At 44.3% G+C, this 17,517-nt stretch overlaps 1 protein-coding gene across 2 annotated transcripts in view; it reads right to left on the minus strand.

Annotated features, from left to right (window-relative positions):
- Positions 1–17,517, minus strand: part of loxl1 (lysyl oxidase-like 1) — a 102,815-nt gene that overhangs the window by 29,106 nt on the left and 56,192 nt on the right. For both annotated transcript variants that reach the window (XM_043680197.1, XM_043680198.1), the window contains exons 4-6: positions 10,284–10,440; positions 3,755–3,850; positions 3,551–3,666 (exon numbers count right to left, since the gene is read on the minus strand). In XM_043680197.1, coding sequence (XP_043536132.1) covers positions 3,551–3,666; positions 3,755–3,850; positions 10,284–10,440 — 369 coding nt within the window. The remainder of the gene's footprint in view (positions 1–3,550; positions 3,667–3,754; positions 3,851–10,283; positions 10,441–17,517) is intronic.

Genomic DNA, 17,517 nt, shown 5'->3' on the forward strand with positions numbered 1-17,517 from the left:
CCACAGCAGATGCCATCTCCCTGGCCCTACACTCATCCCTGGAACATCTGGATAGCAAGGACATCTGCTTCAGAGTCCTATTTATTGACTTTAGCTCTGCCTTCAACACTATAATTCCAACAAAACTCATCTCCAAACTCCGAGATCTATGACTCTGCTCCTCCCTCTACAACTAGATCCTCGACTTCCTGACCCACAGACCACATATCAGTAAGGATAGGCAACAACACCTCCTCCATAATTCTCAACACTGGTATCCGCAAGGCTGCATACTCTGCCCTTTACTATACTCCTTATACATTCACGACTGTGTGGACAAATTCAGTTCTAACTTCATTTACAAGTTTGCTGATGACACCACCATCATGATGAGACAGAGTACAGGAAGGAGATGGACAGCTCAGTGACATGGTGTAAACAGAAGAATCTCTCCCTCAATTTTGGCAAAATGAAGGAGCTGATCATCGACATCAGGAAGCAGAGTGGAGGACATGCCCCTGTCTGTGTCAACGGTGCTGAGATTGAGGTGGTCGAGAGCATCAAGTTCCTGGGAGTAACTATCACCAACAATCTGTCCTGGTCCATCCACATTAATGCTGTTGTCAAGGAAACACAGCGATGCATCTCCTTCCTCAGAAGGCTAAGGAAATTAGGCATGTCCACAATCCCAATAGGACAGTATCCTATTCAAATGCATCGCAGCTTGGTATGACAAGAAGCTACACAGAGTTGTGAACGCACGCCCAGTCCATCATGCAAACCAGCCTTCCACCCAGTACATCTGACTGACTTGTGAAAGCAGTCAACATCATCAAAGACCCCTCCCACCTCAGTTATACTCTCTTCCACCCTCTACCATCGGGCAGAAGATACAAAAGTTTGAAAACGCGTACCAACAGATTTAAGAACAGCTTCTTCCCTGATGTTATCAGACTTCTGAACGGATTACTTAGTGATTAAAGGTGATCTTTCTCTGTACCTTCTCTGTAGCTGTAACACTATATTCTGCATTCTGTTTGATTACCCTGATGCACATAGGTAAGTTATGATTTGTCTGGTTAACATGTCAAATAATGCTTTTCACTGTATCTCGGTGAATGACAATAATCAATCTAATCAAATCAATCTAGGGAGTAGGCCATTTGGCTCCTCCAGCCTGATCCACTATGGACTTAGATCATGGCTGATGCAACATTCCTCACATCCACTTTCCCATAACCCTTGATTTCAAGAATCTACCTATTTCAATATACACAAGGACTCTGCCCCCACAGCCCCTTTCTGAGGCAAGGACTCTCAAAATGAGAGAGAAGAAATTCCTCCTCATCTCAGCCTTAAAAGCTGGACAATGGAATTGTTGCTTTTCATACAAGTTTGCAAAGGCAAGTAGCGGGACAAAGACAGAGAGGTGCACTCATCAGCGAGCCGTTGTCAATTATACAATCGTCAGTTACCACCTCCCACTATGAAATCGAGACTGGACGAGGCAGGGAGATAACTGAGTTCCTTCCCCTTCTATTCATGGTCAATAACAGTCAGATTTAACACTTGCTCCTCTCTCCCCGTCCCACCAAGGGATATTGGAGACTTGGGACAATGAGTGACCACATGATGGCGCCCATGTCCATATGTACACATCTCTTGGCATAACACTGCACTCAACAGAGACTGTGAATGAGTTGCGTGGTATCATATTGTGGCACGACAAGGTAACCTTCCAACAAATGTTTGTATTTCAAACAGGAATTTTAATGATACAAGTTCTAAGGGAATGTGAAACCTAGCACTTAAAGCACATATATTGATATGCAAAAAAAACAGTAGGCGTTTCTCTAAGAGCTGCTTATAGTTTCTTTAATACACCCTTGCTTATCATCTCGCGAGCAACAACTGATACTTAGAGAGCACCTTCAAACATAGAAGAGACCCCTCCCCAAACCAAACTTCACCGAAAGAGAAAAACAGCTGCTCAGTTATTGGGCAAAGGTTGAATGAGCTAACATTGGGATGCGTTGGAAAGAAATATTTGTATTAGGTTAGACTAGATTTCCTACAATGTGGAAACAGGCCCTTCAGCCCAACCAGTCCACACCGACCCACTGAAGAGTAACCCACCCAGACCCATTTCCCTCTGACTAATGCATCTACCATGATGAAGGATTCCTCACCCACCAGACATCTCAAAGCACTTTTCAGCCAATGAAATGTACTCCAGGAAACACCAAGGGCCATTAGTGCACAGCGAGCTCCCGTAAACAACAATGTGATCATCTGCCAGTCGAGGAATAAATGTTGGCAAGGACACAGGGGATAACTCGCCCTATTCTACCTCAAAACAGCCACAGAATCTCTGACCGAAGCATCTGTTTAACATCCCAAACGTAAGACAGCCAGTACTCTCACCCTGAAGCATTGGAGAGTCAACCATGTTTTATTTAACAGTCAAATCCTAGTATAGGGTTTGAACACAAAACTTTGTGAGCGAGGTGAGAAAGGGGATGTCACTGCAGATACAGTTGAAAAGGTTCTGAGGTGACTCCTGAATGTGAGGAGTGAAGCAAAGTGAGCAGCTGTAGCGGACATTGGTTAGGCCACTTTTGGAATGTTGTATGCAATTCTGATCTTCCTGCTATGGGAAGGATGTTGTAAAACTCGAAAGGATTCAGAAAAGATTTACAAGGATGTTGCCAGGGTTGGAGGATTTGAGCTATAGGGAGAGGCTGAACAGGCTGGGACTGTCTTCCCTGGAGCGTTGGAGGCTGAGGGGTGACCTAATAGAGGTTTACACAATCATGAGGGGTATCAATGAGGTGAATAGGCAAGGTCTTTTCCTTGGGTTGGAGGAGTCCAGAACTAGAGGGCATAGGTGTAAGGTGAGAGGAGAAAAATTTAAAAGGGGCCTAAAATGGTGTGCGTATGGAATGCATACCAGAGGAAGTGGTGGAGGCTGGTACAATTACAACATTTAAAAGGCATCTGGATGTGCATATGAATAGGAAGGGTTGAGACGGATATGGGCCAAGTGCTGGCAAATGGTACCAGATTAATTTAGGATATCTGGTTGGCATGGATGAGTTAGACCGAAGGGTCTGTTTCCACGCTGTACAGCTCTATGACATTACTGACAGGAGGTCAAGAGCTTAAGTTCAAGGCAGCTAACAACTTGGGATCAAGCTGCATAATAGAGGGAACAGGAAGCCTAGGCTGGAAGCTCAGATGGAAAGGACCAATGTCGGAGAAAGGTAATAAGGACAGACTTGGCAAAGTATTGGAAAGACATCCAAACATGGATGAGGACTTGGAATTCTCTCTGTTGTGAGACAATGGGAGGAGGGGTGGTCAATAAAGATGCCAGGGAATGGATTGAGTGCTTCTTTCTATCTGTCCATGGCACTTGCTGTCCTTATCCTTTCCCAGGTGGGAGGGGTTATGGCTTTCAAATGGACTGTGAACATTCAGAGCTTTGAGGCAAATGGAACTGTGCATAGACTGGAATTATATGCTGGTGACAACTCCAAAATCACAGAAAAAAAAGACTCAAAGTACTTACTGTGTTATTTTACAATTTGTCGTGGCTACGTATCGCCCTGTGTAGTGGATATTGCATCTGATAACATTGTTTGTGAAATCCGATTCTTGTATAAGATAGTTGGGGTTCACTTGAAGCTACAACACAAAAATACAAATAAGGGACGTAAATGTGTAATTTGCTGACAGTTCAGGATTGCATGCAGCAGCAGAAATAGGGTTGTACCTTCAGTATGAATTTCCCAGGCTGGACGTCTGTGATATCAATCCATTGGCAATCTATATCCGCATTGTAGGTATCATAACAACCAGGACTCAGACCCTGAATGAAAAATAAATGTCGTGTTTATAATTGTCACTGAATGGTGTACTTTACCAAAGCAATTGATGGAGTCTCAAAATATGGCCAAAGAAATTACTCAGTGCATCTTTCTTGTGCAGGCTCTCTCAGAATCACAATCCAACTATCCCAAGTCCACTACTCCTTCCCCATAGTCCTGTAGTATTTCTCTCACTCTCTTTTCCATGTATACATCCAATTATCTTTCAAAAGGTGCATTTCAATTTATTTCTGCTCCCTTTTCAAACCTGACAATCCGATTCAAATGATATTGCATTAAAAAAAAGTATTCTTCTCTTCCCCCCCTCCAATTATTGTGAACATATTTCCTCTGGGTATCAACACTCCTGCCACCATTTCGCCTCATACTTTAATAGATATTGTCTGATTAACTTGTTCAGATATGTTACCCACACACTGCTGGAGCAGGTCAGACTTGAACTAAGGCCACTGGGCTCAGAGGTAGAGACACTACCACATCTCCACAGGAGCCCTCACTCACGGGCTGACTAAACAAACGCCTATAATTTTGAATGCCTGTGTAATGAGAACGATCAACAGACCATGCATCACGATAGGGGCTATGGCTTCATTACCAGTGCTTCCCTGCGGGGCAAGTTGTCAGTTTTGACCCAGGCTGTGACAGTAAGGTGATGAACAGATGTTTACGCCACAGGGAGAGAAAGAACGTGAAGCGAAAATGACAACCCGATACTCAGGTGTCTCACGCAACAGTGAGTGTTCAGTCAAGGAGCAGCAAGAGATTTGAGTGCAGCTTGCCTGCTCTCAGCGTATCCCTGTAGGGAAACGGAATATGATTCTGAGACTGGGGAAGGAAAAACCGGTCCATTCAGTAAGACAGAGGGGCTGAACTGTGTGAAGCAGTGGATAATAACTTTGGATAATTCCACCTGAAGCATAGGTTCGAGCATTCACAGATTGAGAATGAGAATGAGGCTTAAGCTTGCCAAAATAGCATTGCAAAAGATTAGAATTAGAATTGTTCTCCAGTAAAAAAAAAATTACTTCTGGGTTTATGGCTCAGAGTAACTCAGCAAGGAAACAGGCCCTTCGGCCCAACTGATCCATGCTGAACATGGTGCCCACTCAGCCAGTTCCAATTGCCCGCATTTGGTCCACATCCCTCAAAACCCTTCCCATCCATTTCCCTATCCAAATGTTTTTTTAAATGTCATTGTACCTGCCTTGAGCACTTTCTCTGGTAGCTCATTCCATATACACACCACTCTCTTTGTGAAGAAGTTGCCCCTCAGGTCCTTCTTAAATCTTTCCCCCTCACCCTAAACCTATGTCTACTTAGAACATCGAATATAGAACAGCATAGTACAGTACAGGTCCTTCAGCCCTCAATATTGTGCCAGCCTTTTATCCTACTCTAAGATCAAACCAATCTACATACCCTTCATTTTACTATCATCCATGTGCCTATCCAAGAGTTGCTTAAATGTCCCAAATGTATCTGACTGTACTATCATATCACTGCTGGCAGTGTATTCCAAGCGTCCACCTCTCTGACATCTCTCATATACCTTCCTCCAATCACCTTAAAATTGTGCCCCTTCGTGATAGCCATTTCCGCCCTGGGAAAAAGTCTCTGACTATCCACTCCATTATGCCTCTCATCATCTTGTACACCTCTATCAAGTCACCTCTCATCCTTCTTCACTCCAAAACACAATATTCCAACTGTGGTCTAACCAGGGCTTTGTAGAGCTGCAGCATAACCTTATAGCTCTTAAGCTCAATCCCCCTTCTAATGAAAGCCAACACACCATATGCCTTCTTAACAATCCTATCAACTTGGGTGGCAAGATCCCACTGTTCATCCACACTGCCAAGAATCCGGCCTTTAACCCTGTAATCTGTATTTCAATTTGACCTTCCAAAACGTAGTCACAGAGTGGAAGTAGTTTTTCAATTTCTGTATTAACAAAGTCAAAGAGCAGAAATGCCTGACAATGAAATCCAATTCAGAGAAAACACATTGCTGAATCTAACAAAAACTTGAACACAAAGATCAAGTTGCCACTCCAAGTTAGTACTGAGGAACAGCTGCACTGTTGGAGGTACACACCATTCATGTTTAAGTGTGTTTTTCATGGCAAGATAAGACTTTATTATTGCAAAGAATCTCTCTGGTCCTGAAAGTTTACTTTTCCAAATGTAGAGCCAGTGAGCTGTTGGCTAAAGGAATGTACCCAGCAAAGAAAAGGAAACAAAATGGTGCAGAAGACTTTACAATCTGCAGTTGTTAAAGTTAATGTTGAATCCAGAAGGAAGTGTCGAAGTGGAAGACAAGATGTAGATGCTGGAGCTTCCGTGGAGTCTCACTGCATCTATCAAAGGGAATTGAGAGACTGCAGTGTTCTGTGTTTTACAAAGACATGGCCCACTCCTGCTTCACCTGACTGTACCTTACAGCCTGAGGGTTTCTCAATCCACCAAGATGGACCGCAGAGCGTCCTTGGGCAAGGCAAAGGACAGCGGGATCTATCTCCCAATCTCTTGGTGCTCGAACATGATGACCCTGATGAGTCACTGTCTCCAGATCTAGAATATCTAACAGTGAAGTCCCATCCCAACTACCTGCCATGGGACTCCACCTCTGCTATCATGGCAGCAGGTTATGCAAAAGTGAAGAGGCACTTGATGAGGTATACACTGCTACAAATAGCCTTGAAACGGAATACCTGAGGCTTTGTTCATTGTAGATGGTGACTTCAACCGGGCCAATCTCAAGAGTGTGCTACCAAGGTACCATCAACCTGTCTCCTGTCCCACCAGAGGTTCAAACACCCTGGACCATTGCTACACAACCATCAAAGACACCTACTGCTCCATTCCCCACCCGTCCTTTGGTAAATCAGCACATAAGATTCTGATCCTTCTTCCACCTTACAAGCAGAAACCGAAGTGTGAGTATCTGGTGCAGTGCTGGTCTGAGGTAATGGACGAGCTCCTACATGACCATTTGGAATTGATGGACTGGTCCGTACTCAAAAACCCAGCGGTCAACCTAAATGAGTATGCCACCACCGTCATAGACTTCAATTGCAAGTGTGTAGAGGACTGTGTGCCAAAGAAGTCCATCCAAGTGTTCCCCAACTGGAAGCTACAGATGAAAAGAAAGATCCACTCCCTACTGAAGTCCAGGTCTGAGGCATTCAAGTCGGGTGACCCTGACCTATACAGGAAATCTAGATACGATCATCACAAAGCTATCGGGGACAGCAAGAGACAATACCAGACTAACCACATGAACAAATGTCATCAGTGACAAGGCTTTCAAGATATAATGAGGGGGATAAAGTGATGGAAAGATGAAGCAGAATTACTTGAAATTTAGTATGCAGGTGCTTCTAGAACGAAAACGAATGTAGGTCAGTGATTACAGGATGATTCTTCCACGGAATGTGCATCAAAAACTGTCAGATGCTGGAATCCAAAGTTGACAGGCAGGAGTCTGGAAGAACACCACAAGCTAGGCAGCATCAGGAGGTGGAGAAGTTGATGGGTGCAGAATTTTGGATGAGTGTGCACTCACAAAGGATGACAAACAGGAGTCTGGACTGACAAGCACTGGAATGGTCAGGTCTAGAGGTAACAAGGGTGTGGGTAAGGGATTCAGCAACTGAGCTGAGCTCTGGGTGTTGTGGCAGTGGGGATTGTGGGTGGTCTCAGTGATGGAGATGGAGTTGAGAGCTTGGATTGGGGTCAAACAGTATATCAAGGTTGTGAAGTCTGAAATACACCTGATAAGTTACCCAAGTCTGATCCCAGGAATTGAGGGGGAAGGAGATTTGAGATTTAACTGGAAAATTTTTCAGCTCATTCAGTACTGGATACTGGACAACCAGCAGATGGGTGAAGAGGTGGAAGGCAGAGAGAGTTTGGGTCTGAATGGAATTAGGAAGAGACAGAACACATTGACGTGATCTAAAGGTTCCAGCAGAAAGTGACTAGTAGCGAGTAGTGTTCAGTGTACCTGCAATTATTGCCTAGCACATTAAATGAAGAGTCACTTTTTAATTCAGGAAGGTTTGAGCTTTATCAGACACTGCCCCAAGCAAAGACAGAAAATGCTGGAGAAAACTCCACTGGTTACATACCGTTTGTAGAGTTGGGGACAGAGTTAATGTCTTGAGTCAGAAATGACTCCTCTTCCAAAGCTGATTGCAGCTTGCTTCGAGGAATGAGAGGAACCAAACTCAATTCAGAGAGCAGTTCTATGACTATGAATTAATAGCCTAGCTAAAAAAAGGTCACGCTTGAGAGAAATGAAGACATCAACTGGTTGATGGCCCCAAACCTGGATTGGACGAGGAGGAGGAAAGGATGATTGTGAAAGGCTCACAGTCTGCACAGCCAACACACCATTTCTGGACATATCCAGAACACTGCAGACAGGCAGAAATAGCTTGCTGCGGACAAACATACTTTAGAACAAAGATGTCATCAACCACTGCCAGAGTGAAATAGAATCAGTGTCTGTTCTTAAACACGTGCACAAATTGCAAAAACTAACTGCAGCATAATTCTCCAACATTTTCTGTTAAATTGAACACAACTCAGTACATGCTACAATTATGGCATTATTATTTTTATTATCCAATGGTTGTTCTATATTCCCTGTTAATAGATTCAAATCCACATGGGCACTCATTTCTCCACAGCTCTGGCATTCCAAGAATGAACTGGCTCAATTAAAAGTATTTGGGTTGATTTAATATAGGACAATTCAAGCCAACTAAATACAGCTTTGCGCCTTAACCCAAGGCATCATATTTACGTGGGCGGCACGGTGGCACAGCAGTTAGCACTGCTGCCTCACAGTGCTAGAGACCCGGGTTCAATTCCCGCCTCAGGCGACTGACTGTGTGGAGTTTGCACGTTCTCCCCGTGTCTGCGTGGGTTTCCTCCGGGTGCTCCGGTTTCCTCCCACAGTCCAAAGATGTGCAGGTCAGGTGAATTGGCCATGCTAAATTGCCTGTAGTGTTAGGTAAGGGGTAAATGTAGGGGTATGGGTGGGTTGCGCTTCGGCGGGGCGGTGTGGACTTGTTGGGCCGAAGGGCCTGTTTCCACACTGTAAGTAATCTAATCTAATCTAATTTATCTTTACCACATTCAGTAAAGCCAACACATTCAAAACCTTCTCCTGCAGACTGAGGGGTAAGTAAATCAATAGCAGAAATACAAACAGTAGTTACCCTAACGCTGACCAGAATGGAAAAGCAGCATGCCTATGAATTTGAAAAGTGTGATGATTTTCTTTGAAGTCACGCTCCACTTTCTTCCTGGACTAACTTTCCTTAAAGTCCAATAACATTCTGCTCCAGCTCATCTCTTTTTTAGTCGCACTCAAATAAAACCCAGGTTAGTTTATGCTCCCACTTCAGGGCCCACCCTCTACCTGCTACTAGTTTATCAGCAGTAAAGGCTGTGCTGGGGAAGCCAGCTTGCTTGGAGATATGGCGAACCTCTGATGTGCCCAATTAATGGCAACTTCAGGATTTTACCCACGGCCATGCCCATCAGCAGCCATCCCAACGCCCACTCCTCACCTGCGTTTCCCCTGCCTTGCCACCCTGTCCATTGTGGACCCCCCACCTCCCTTCTCTGGGGAATGCCAGACTTGCCCTAGTGATACTACTCGCCCCTCCCCCTCTCCCCGCAACCCCCCGCAAGCTTTGTCCAGGCTTGCTTCCACGGAGACTCCCCACAGTCCCAGCAGTGACCACCACTTCCTGTGGCGCCACTGGGACTGGAAAGCTGCCGACTGTTTGATTGGCTGGAAGCTTGCATGAGGTGCGATTTGTTCCTGGCGGGTGGTGGTGGTGGTGGGGGGGGGTCCAGAATCCTTGCCTGAATCAAATGAATGATCCAAACAAACAGAGCCCCCTTATCCTGTTTGGAAAAAGGGGAGGTGGGAACTCAGCCCCTTAGTTCCATTATAAATTAAGACACCATTTCAAAGCCCAGAAGAAAAAGCCTTTGTGACACATACTGGAGATATGTTTTTTTAAAATTTATTCAAGGGTGAGCGGGCATTGCCGGCTATGTCAGCATTTATCTGCCCCTCCCTCAGCGTCCTGGCAAAGTAGGTGGTGAGCTGCTTTCTTGAATCCTGACATTGTCAGGGATGCGGGTACACCCACCGTGCTGTTTGGAAACGAGCGCCAAGATTGTGGCGCAGTGCCATGAGCATGGTTATATTGTTCCAAGTGAACATGGTGTTTGACTTCAACAGGAACTTGCAGATGACGGTGCTCCCCTGCTCATTCACTGCCTTTGTCCTTCCCAGTGGTACAGGGTTTGGAAGGTGGGGTCAAAGGAATATATTGAGTTGATAGCTGATAGATCTACCGAATTACTTTGCCTGCGATGGACCTCCTACCTGAGTGTGTGCCGTACAGGCATAACGCTTCAGATGGCCAAAATCACATGTGGTATCCTCCAAGCAGAAACTGGCTTTGTGTCCCTCAGCCACTTTCCTTCCAGTAGCCGCATCCAGCAGATCATAGTGACTGAACTCATCCATGCTGTGATAGTGCCTGGCAATGCAAGACAGGGACAACTTAAGAGGTTGATTTGGAAATAAAGCCATCATTGCCACTTGGCTGGGGACCAGGGGCAAGCACATGTCACAGCGAATGGACACATTGTGCAATAGCTTCTGGTTCTTCGTGCTGCTCTTTGCCATGGAATTGGGATAGGAGTTAACTCCTATGGAACGTGGAGTGAATTTGAAGAGGCTTAAATCAATGGAAATTGGTAGCAGTCCAAATCAGGCCTTAATTGGCATTAATTAGCTTAAGAAGGGAAACCCGCGCCATGTCTGCAGTGTCAGAATGTATCGCTGTCTCAAGGTAGAATCGCAGACACACTTTTCGAAGCAGCATCTAACCGCGCTACACATGGCCTGGGCATGTCTGTGCTACCACTGGGTGCCAGAAATGCAAAATAATCCATCGTTTTAACAAGTCGAACAATTTAATCTCAAAATATCCAGCGCCTCTGTCTTCAGAAATGAGACTCGAGTACCAACTTGCTGCTTACGACCTGGGACACGATCACCAGTGCAAAAAGTTGGGCTCGTTTAATTTACCTGTAACGAGCAGGATGGGGATGAATAACTGTTGCTGGATTCAGATCCAACTCACATTCATTTCAAATCTGCTTTCAGATAACTCTTAAGGAACTTTAGTCAAGAGCCATTTTGAAATGACAGTCAATTTGAAATTGTTTTAACAGTCAACATAGCACCATTGTAACACCATTATCTCTTCTACTGCTGTTGTCTTCTCTCCTATCAATAACCTCCGTCTAGCCAGATTCTTACATTCTTATATGTGAGATAAACCATATAGGGAGTTATAAAGTGGATCAACAAAATGCCTGGATTGCTTTATGGCACATTAGCTCAGATCATTTTCCACAATATAAATAAATGCTTTATGTTACACCCTCAACAACGGCAGTAATTGGTGGCTTTAATATTCCACAGTGCAGTGAAGCATAATTGCTCAAAACAAAATTGATGTTGCGACAAAGGAGGAGATTTTGGAAGGAATATCACATGTTTTATCAAATAAGTGGGTTTAATGGACTGTCTAAACCTTGAAAAGCTGTTGGAGAGTCAGGTTCTTGGGCTGCTACATTCCCTGTCATGTCCAGGTATATACAATCCACAGCACTGGGTGGTAGAGAGTTCCTTGACTTTGACCCAGCAACAGCAGAGGAATGGAGATACAGTTCCAAGTAAAGACAGTGCAAGGCTCATAGGGGAGCTTGCAGGTAGTGGTGCAAGTATTTTCAATGCCCTTTTTGATGTAGTTCTCCTGGGTTTGGAAGGTGCTATCAAAGGAGGCCTACTGAGTTGCCATAGTGCATCTTGCAGATGGTGCAGACATTGATGCTGCTACTGTGCATTAATGCTGGATGGGATAAATGTTTCGGACGTGGTTGAGGTGTTATTCAAGCAGCCACACTGTCTCTACAGTGTGGAAGCAGACCATTCAGCCCATCAAGTCCATACCAACCGTCTGAAGAGCAATCCACTTAGACGCCTCCCCTCCCCCATCCTGTAAGCCTGCATTTTCCCATGGCTAACCCTCCTAGCCTGCACATCTTTCACACACACACACACACCCAGGTCCATGATACTGTGAGGCAGCACTGCTAACCACTGAGCTGCCCTAAGTTGAATGGTAAATCTTCAGAGATGAAAGCATTGACATAGGCAAGGACAAAGCATTATATCATTGGGTGTTCGATACAATAGGGAAAGATTCCAACAACACACTACTTTGTGAATACACCCTTTTCTTATTGTCCATTAAGTTGTTCGAGGAATGGAGATCACTGGTTGATGAATGGCAAAGTCAATGTAAAGAAAACTTGCTTAATACTCCAGCAGACATTAGGTAGCTGAAGGTGTGGAATGTAGCAAAGAGTATGGTGCTTACATGTTGCAAGATATACAATACATTCTGGAACGAGGGGAGGGGAGCAGGAAGAGATGGGGGTATCTTTAAATGTGATCAGAAGACGGCTAATAATCAACTCCACTTGCAGCCTGGATTATAACAAGCACAGGGAGGATACAAACTGAAATGTTTAGCTTGGCTATTGTTATTTGGCACATGTAGTATTGAAAGCCTGAAAGGGACTTTTCTTCCACTTCAGCAACACTATGACTCATGAAGGAGTTGATCATGCACAAGATGTTTTCCTGAAGGAGCCTGACTCAGTACCAGTTCCAGATACAGCTGGCAAGTGAACCGAAGGCTGACTGCCAATACTATTCCACCTCCTGATGATCGAATGACGATCTGTTGACGAAAGTTAGCAACTTACATGGCTTCGAGGAGAGCATTTCCGACTGCCGTTGAGAGAAAGGAAGAAAGTTAAAAGGAGAAAGCGGCAGTAACGCCACTGGATTAACAATCTAGGCCCCCTTCCCCACTTGGGGACATGGGGTTCAAATCTCACCAGGGCAAGCGATGAAATTCAAATCTGATAAAAAGCTAGTCTAATGGTGCATTGCTGTAAACACCCAATTGGCTCATTAAAGTCCTTTAGAGAAGCAAATCTTACATGTAACTCCAGACCAACAGTGATGTGGCTGGCTCTGACCTTATTCTGGGCAATAATAAGAAATGCTAGCCCAACCAGTAATCTCAAGAACATATTTCAAAGCCTCGAGGGGTATGAAATTTGCAAAGAGTGAGAGATATTCTTTATGTGCACGGAAGGACCAAGAGGAGACCAAATTAAGGTGGAACAGGTAGTGGCAGCTCGAGGAAAAACCGATGTTTAAACAAATAGCTAGGATCTGGAATACATTGCTTCAGAGAATGGTGAAGGCAGCTTCAGTTGAGATCAAAGAGAATTAAATATTTGGAGAGAATTAGGGTTACAGGGAAAAAGGAGAAGAACAAGACTAAAAGAGTTGCTCCTGCATCGAGCCAGCAGGAAAATGACAGGTCAAATGGCCTTCGTGTGCGCTGTAATCAGGCCAGGATTTTTCAGGTAACGCAGCCATACACTGGCCAGAAGCTCTGCATCATTTGATATTGCTTCTTGCATCGCACATGCAGTACTGTGGGATGCAGTTAAAGCAGGCTCTTTCCCATCTTCCCCAATGAAATCTTTGCATTTCTGCTCCCTTCCCACCGCACAGTCCTGCCGGGGCACAATCCCAGGAGTGCTGCAGATCATTTTGCACCTTGCACAACGTGGGAGAATTAGAAAGGGGATCTCAACAGATATTCCCTTGCAGAGAAACGTATCGGAGCCCAATTATCATTTGACAGTGACGCCCTAGCATTTCAGCAAAAGCATAAACTTCAGTTTGATATCACCGCCCTGGACTCAACAAATTACAACAAATCCTATATTAACAGGCAGCTGGCCCAATATCGTGCATTTTTCCTTCAACCTAACCTCTCCTCCTCGGAATCCAAGCCAACATTTACACTTTAATCATACAATCCCTACAATGCAGATAGAGGCCACACAGACCCATCCCCCTACCCTATCCCCATAATCCCACATTTCCCATGGTTAACCCACCTAGCCTGCACGTCCCTGGACACTACGGGTCAATTTGGCATGGCAAATCCACCTTGACCTACACATCTTTGGACTGTGGGAGGAAACCGGAGCACCTGGAGGAAACCTACGCAGATACGGGGAGAATGTGCAAACTCTACGCAGACAGTCGTCCAAAGCTGGAATCGAATCTGGGTTCCTGGCGCTGAGGGGCAGCAGTGCTAACCGCTGAACCGCCTAAAAGGAAGGTACAGGCACCACTGGGATATGAACACAGAAACTCCTGCTAAACAGACAGGCACTTTAACCAACTAATGATGTCAGAAGTGGCAATATTCATTGAGGAGTGTAACGTGTTCAGTACAAGTTGCAATTTCTCAGATAAAGAAGTAGTTTGTGCCTGTATGCAGCAAGATGAGAACAGCATTCAGACTTTGGCAGAATAGAGGCGAGAAACATTCACAGCTCACAAGTGCCTGGAACATAATAACGTCTAACAAGAGAATATCTAACTATTTCCCTTTGGCATTTAACAGCATCACCACATTTGAATCCCCCACAATCAACATCCTGGGGATTAGCATTGACTGCAAACTAAGATGGAGCATCTATATAAATACTGTGGCTACACAGACATGTCAGATTAGGAATTCTACAGGTGATTAACTCACTTGCTGGCTCCCCTAGGCCAGTCCACTTCTATAAGCCACAAATCAGGAGGGTGACAGAATATTCTCCAGTTGCTTCGATGATTGCAGCTCCAACAACACTCGAGGAGTTCAAAAGCACCCAAAACAGAGCAGCACCTTTAACTAGCACCCCGTCCACCATCTTCAACAGCTACTCTTCCAATGCACAATGTGGAAAGAAGAAATAAGAAAGTTGCCATCCGATTTGATTTGCTCCTTCATAAGCTTCATTCTAATGCTGGACGTAGGAGAAAGGGAGGACTGCAAATGCTGGAGAGTCAGAGTTAAAAAGTGTGGCGCTGGAAAAGCACAGCAGGTCAGGCAGCATCCGAGGAGCAGGACACTCAATGAAACATCTAATGGTATCTAACCCAGTGATCTGGCAGAAAGAAAATGTGAAGAGATGAGGTTAACTCTCCAGAATTATTTATGGGATGTTGCATTCATGTAGGTGCATTTCTTGCGAAATGATACACCTTCGTTAATAGGGCAGGACAATAGCTCAGAGGTTCGCACTGCTGCCACACAGCACCAGGGACCCAGGTTTGATCCTACCTATGGGCAATGGTTTGCATGGAGTTTGCAACTTCTCCCCATGTCTTGCGTTTAGCTGCATTTCATTTGCAGAAAAACATTTTGCGATGTCCGGCTCCCAGGAACAGTGCTAGATAGATGCAAGTCTTCCTTTTACTCCATTTTTCCCTCCTTTTATTCTATCATGGGTTGTTAAGTATATTTAGGGCTCAGTTAGTCAGATTTTTAATCAGTAAAGGGAATCAAGGGTTATGGGGGAAATGGCAGGAAAGTGGAGTTGAGAATTATCAGATCAGTCAAGATCTCACTGAATGATAGGGAAGACTCAATGGGCCAAATGGTGTACTTCTGTTCCTACAAATTATGGCCTAACTCGGACCACTATAGAATTGAATGGCACATTGGTGTACACCACACCAAACATGACGTCAACAAGAACATGATGATTAGGTTAAAATGGGGATCTAAAAGAACTGCATTCAGAAAAGGGTCTGAATCCCATCACTTATATCTGGTGCTTGATACATCAAGTTAATACCAGCTCTGGTTTCCTATTTTGACATTTGAATTGTTGTGTTACGGACCCGACTTCATTCACCCCCTTTCAACAGCTAACAATTCAGGAATTCCTGTGGCTATTTTCTTGGCTGACAGCAGAAGGCAAAAAGCATTGCAGTGGACTTGCACAAACTTGAAGATCATTTATCCACCCCGTACAGTCAGGCCTTTGTAGTCACAAACTTCGGACTTGTTTGTTAGGAATATTTCACATAGTTTACAAGCTTGCTGTTGTGCAATTATGGCCAGTCGGCAAGTTGCCAGCAAAGAGGAAAAAAGCTCATTTATGTGATTAAGGGTTGAGAGATGCTATTTCTTTAGAAACTAAAAAAGGAACAGGACATAACGTTGAAAAATGTGTCACAAATTTAGCCCATTGTGCTTGTTACCAGCAGAAAAACAACTAACAAGCCTAATCCCACTTTAGATCACTTGTTACATAGCGAATGTTCCCTTTTATTTCCATCTGCAGACCCTTGAAGATTGTTTCAGAGCTTTTGTGGCAATTTTGCACATCTTAAAGGATCCACTCACACACAGCCTGTTTGTCTCCTGCATGTTGAGTTCTGGCCTGTGTAGCTTAGAGCAAACATTCTAGGATACAGCAGGACTAACCCATAAGGTTTAGAGGGATACGGGCCAAATGCTGGCAAATGGGAATTTATTAGTTTAGGATATTTGGTCGGCATGGACGAGTTGGATCGAAGGGTCTGTTTCCATGCTGCACATCTCTATAACTTGTGATACTATCCAATTACATTTTTAGAAGTGTTTCTGCCTCTTCTGCCCTTTCAACTCCAAATCCCCACCCTACCTCAGCACAGGTAAACAAAGTTACTTGTCTACCAATTATGTTAAATCTGTACCTCACCTGGTTATTGATATCCCTGTTAATAGATCCTTCCCATACAATTTATCCACACCCCTCAACATTATGCACCTCAATTAAGTCTCAGCCTCCAAGGAAAACAACGCTGGTTTATCCCATATTTCCTTGCGTCTTAAATGCTCCATTCTTGCCAACATCCTCGCAAATCCTCGCAATCTCTTGATTGCTTATCACATCCTTCTTTCAATGCAGCGAATGGACCAGTACACAGTACAAACTGCGGTCTAAGTGGTGTTTTGTAGATTCCTAGCCTAATCCTCACATTCTTACATTCTAAACCTCAGGCAGTAAAAGTGCCTTCGGGACCATCTCCTGCAACCTATTGTGTACAGTTCTGGATGCTACATTATAGGAAGGGTGTATATTGGAGACTGTGCAAGAACGATTTACAAGAAAGGCTGCAGGAATGAGGAACTTAATTATGAACAGAGATTGACCAAGTTCAGACTGCATTTGGAGAGAGGAAGGTTGAGAAGTGATCTGATAGAGGTTTCCAAAATCGTTAGTGGCTGGATAGAATAAATAGGGAGAAATTGTTCCTGCTCATGTAAGAAACAAGAACAAGAGGTAGGGATTAATTTGGGATATCTGGTCACCATGGATGGGGGGTGGAGGAGGTCTGTTTCCATGCTGTGCAGCTCTAAGACTCTATGATTGACTTGCTGATGAGATAATGTGAGGTCTAAAGATAACCAAATGTATGCTAAATATGTATCCGAAGCAGAAGATGGAAGTGACAGAATATTGAAAGAACTATATGTGGTTATGTAAATAATCACTTTAACAGACTCTAACAACATATGTTTAAGGTGAGAGGAGAAAGATTTTAAAAAGGGGCACTTTTTTTAAACGTAGACAATTATTCATATGTGGAATGATCTGCCAGAGGAGGCTGTGGACATGGG

Source organism: Chiloscyllium plagiosum, chromosome 40 (genome assembly GCF_004010195.1).
Source record: "Chiloscyllium plagiosum isolate BGI_BamShark_2017 chromosome 40, ASM401019v2, whole genome shotgun sequence".
Classification (NCBI taxonomy): domain Eukaryota; kingdom Metazoa; phylum Chordata; class Chondrichthyes; order Orectolobiformes; family Hemiscylliidae; genus Chiloscyllium; species Chiloscyllium plagiosum.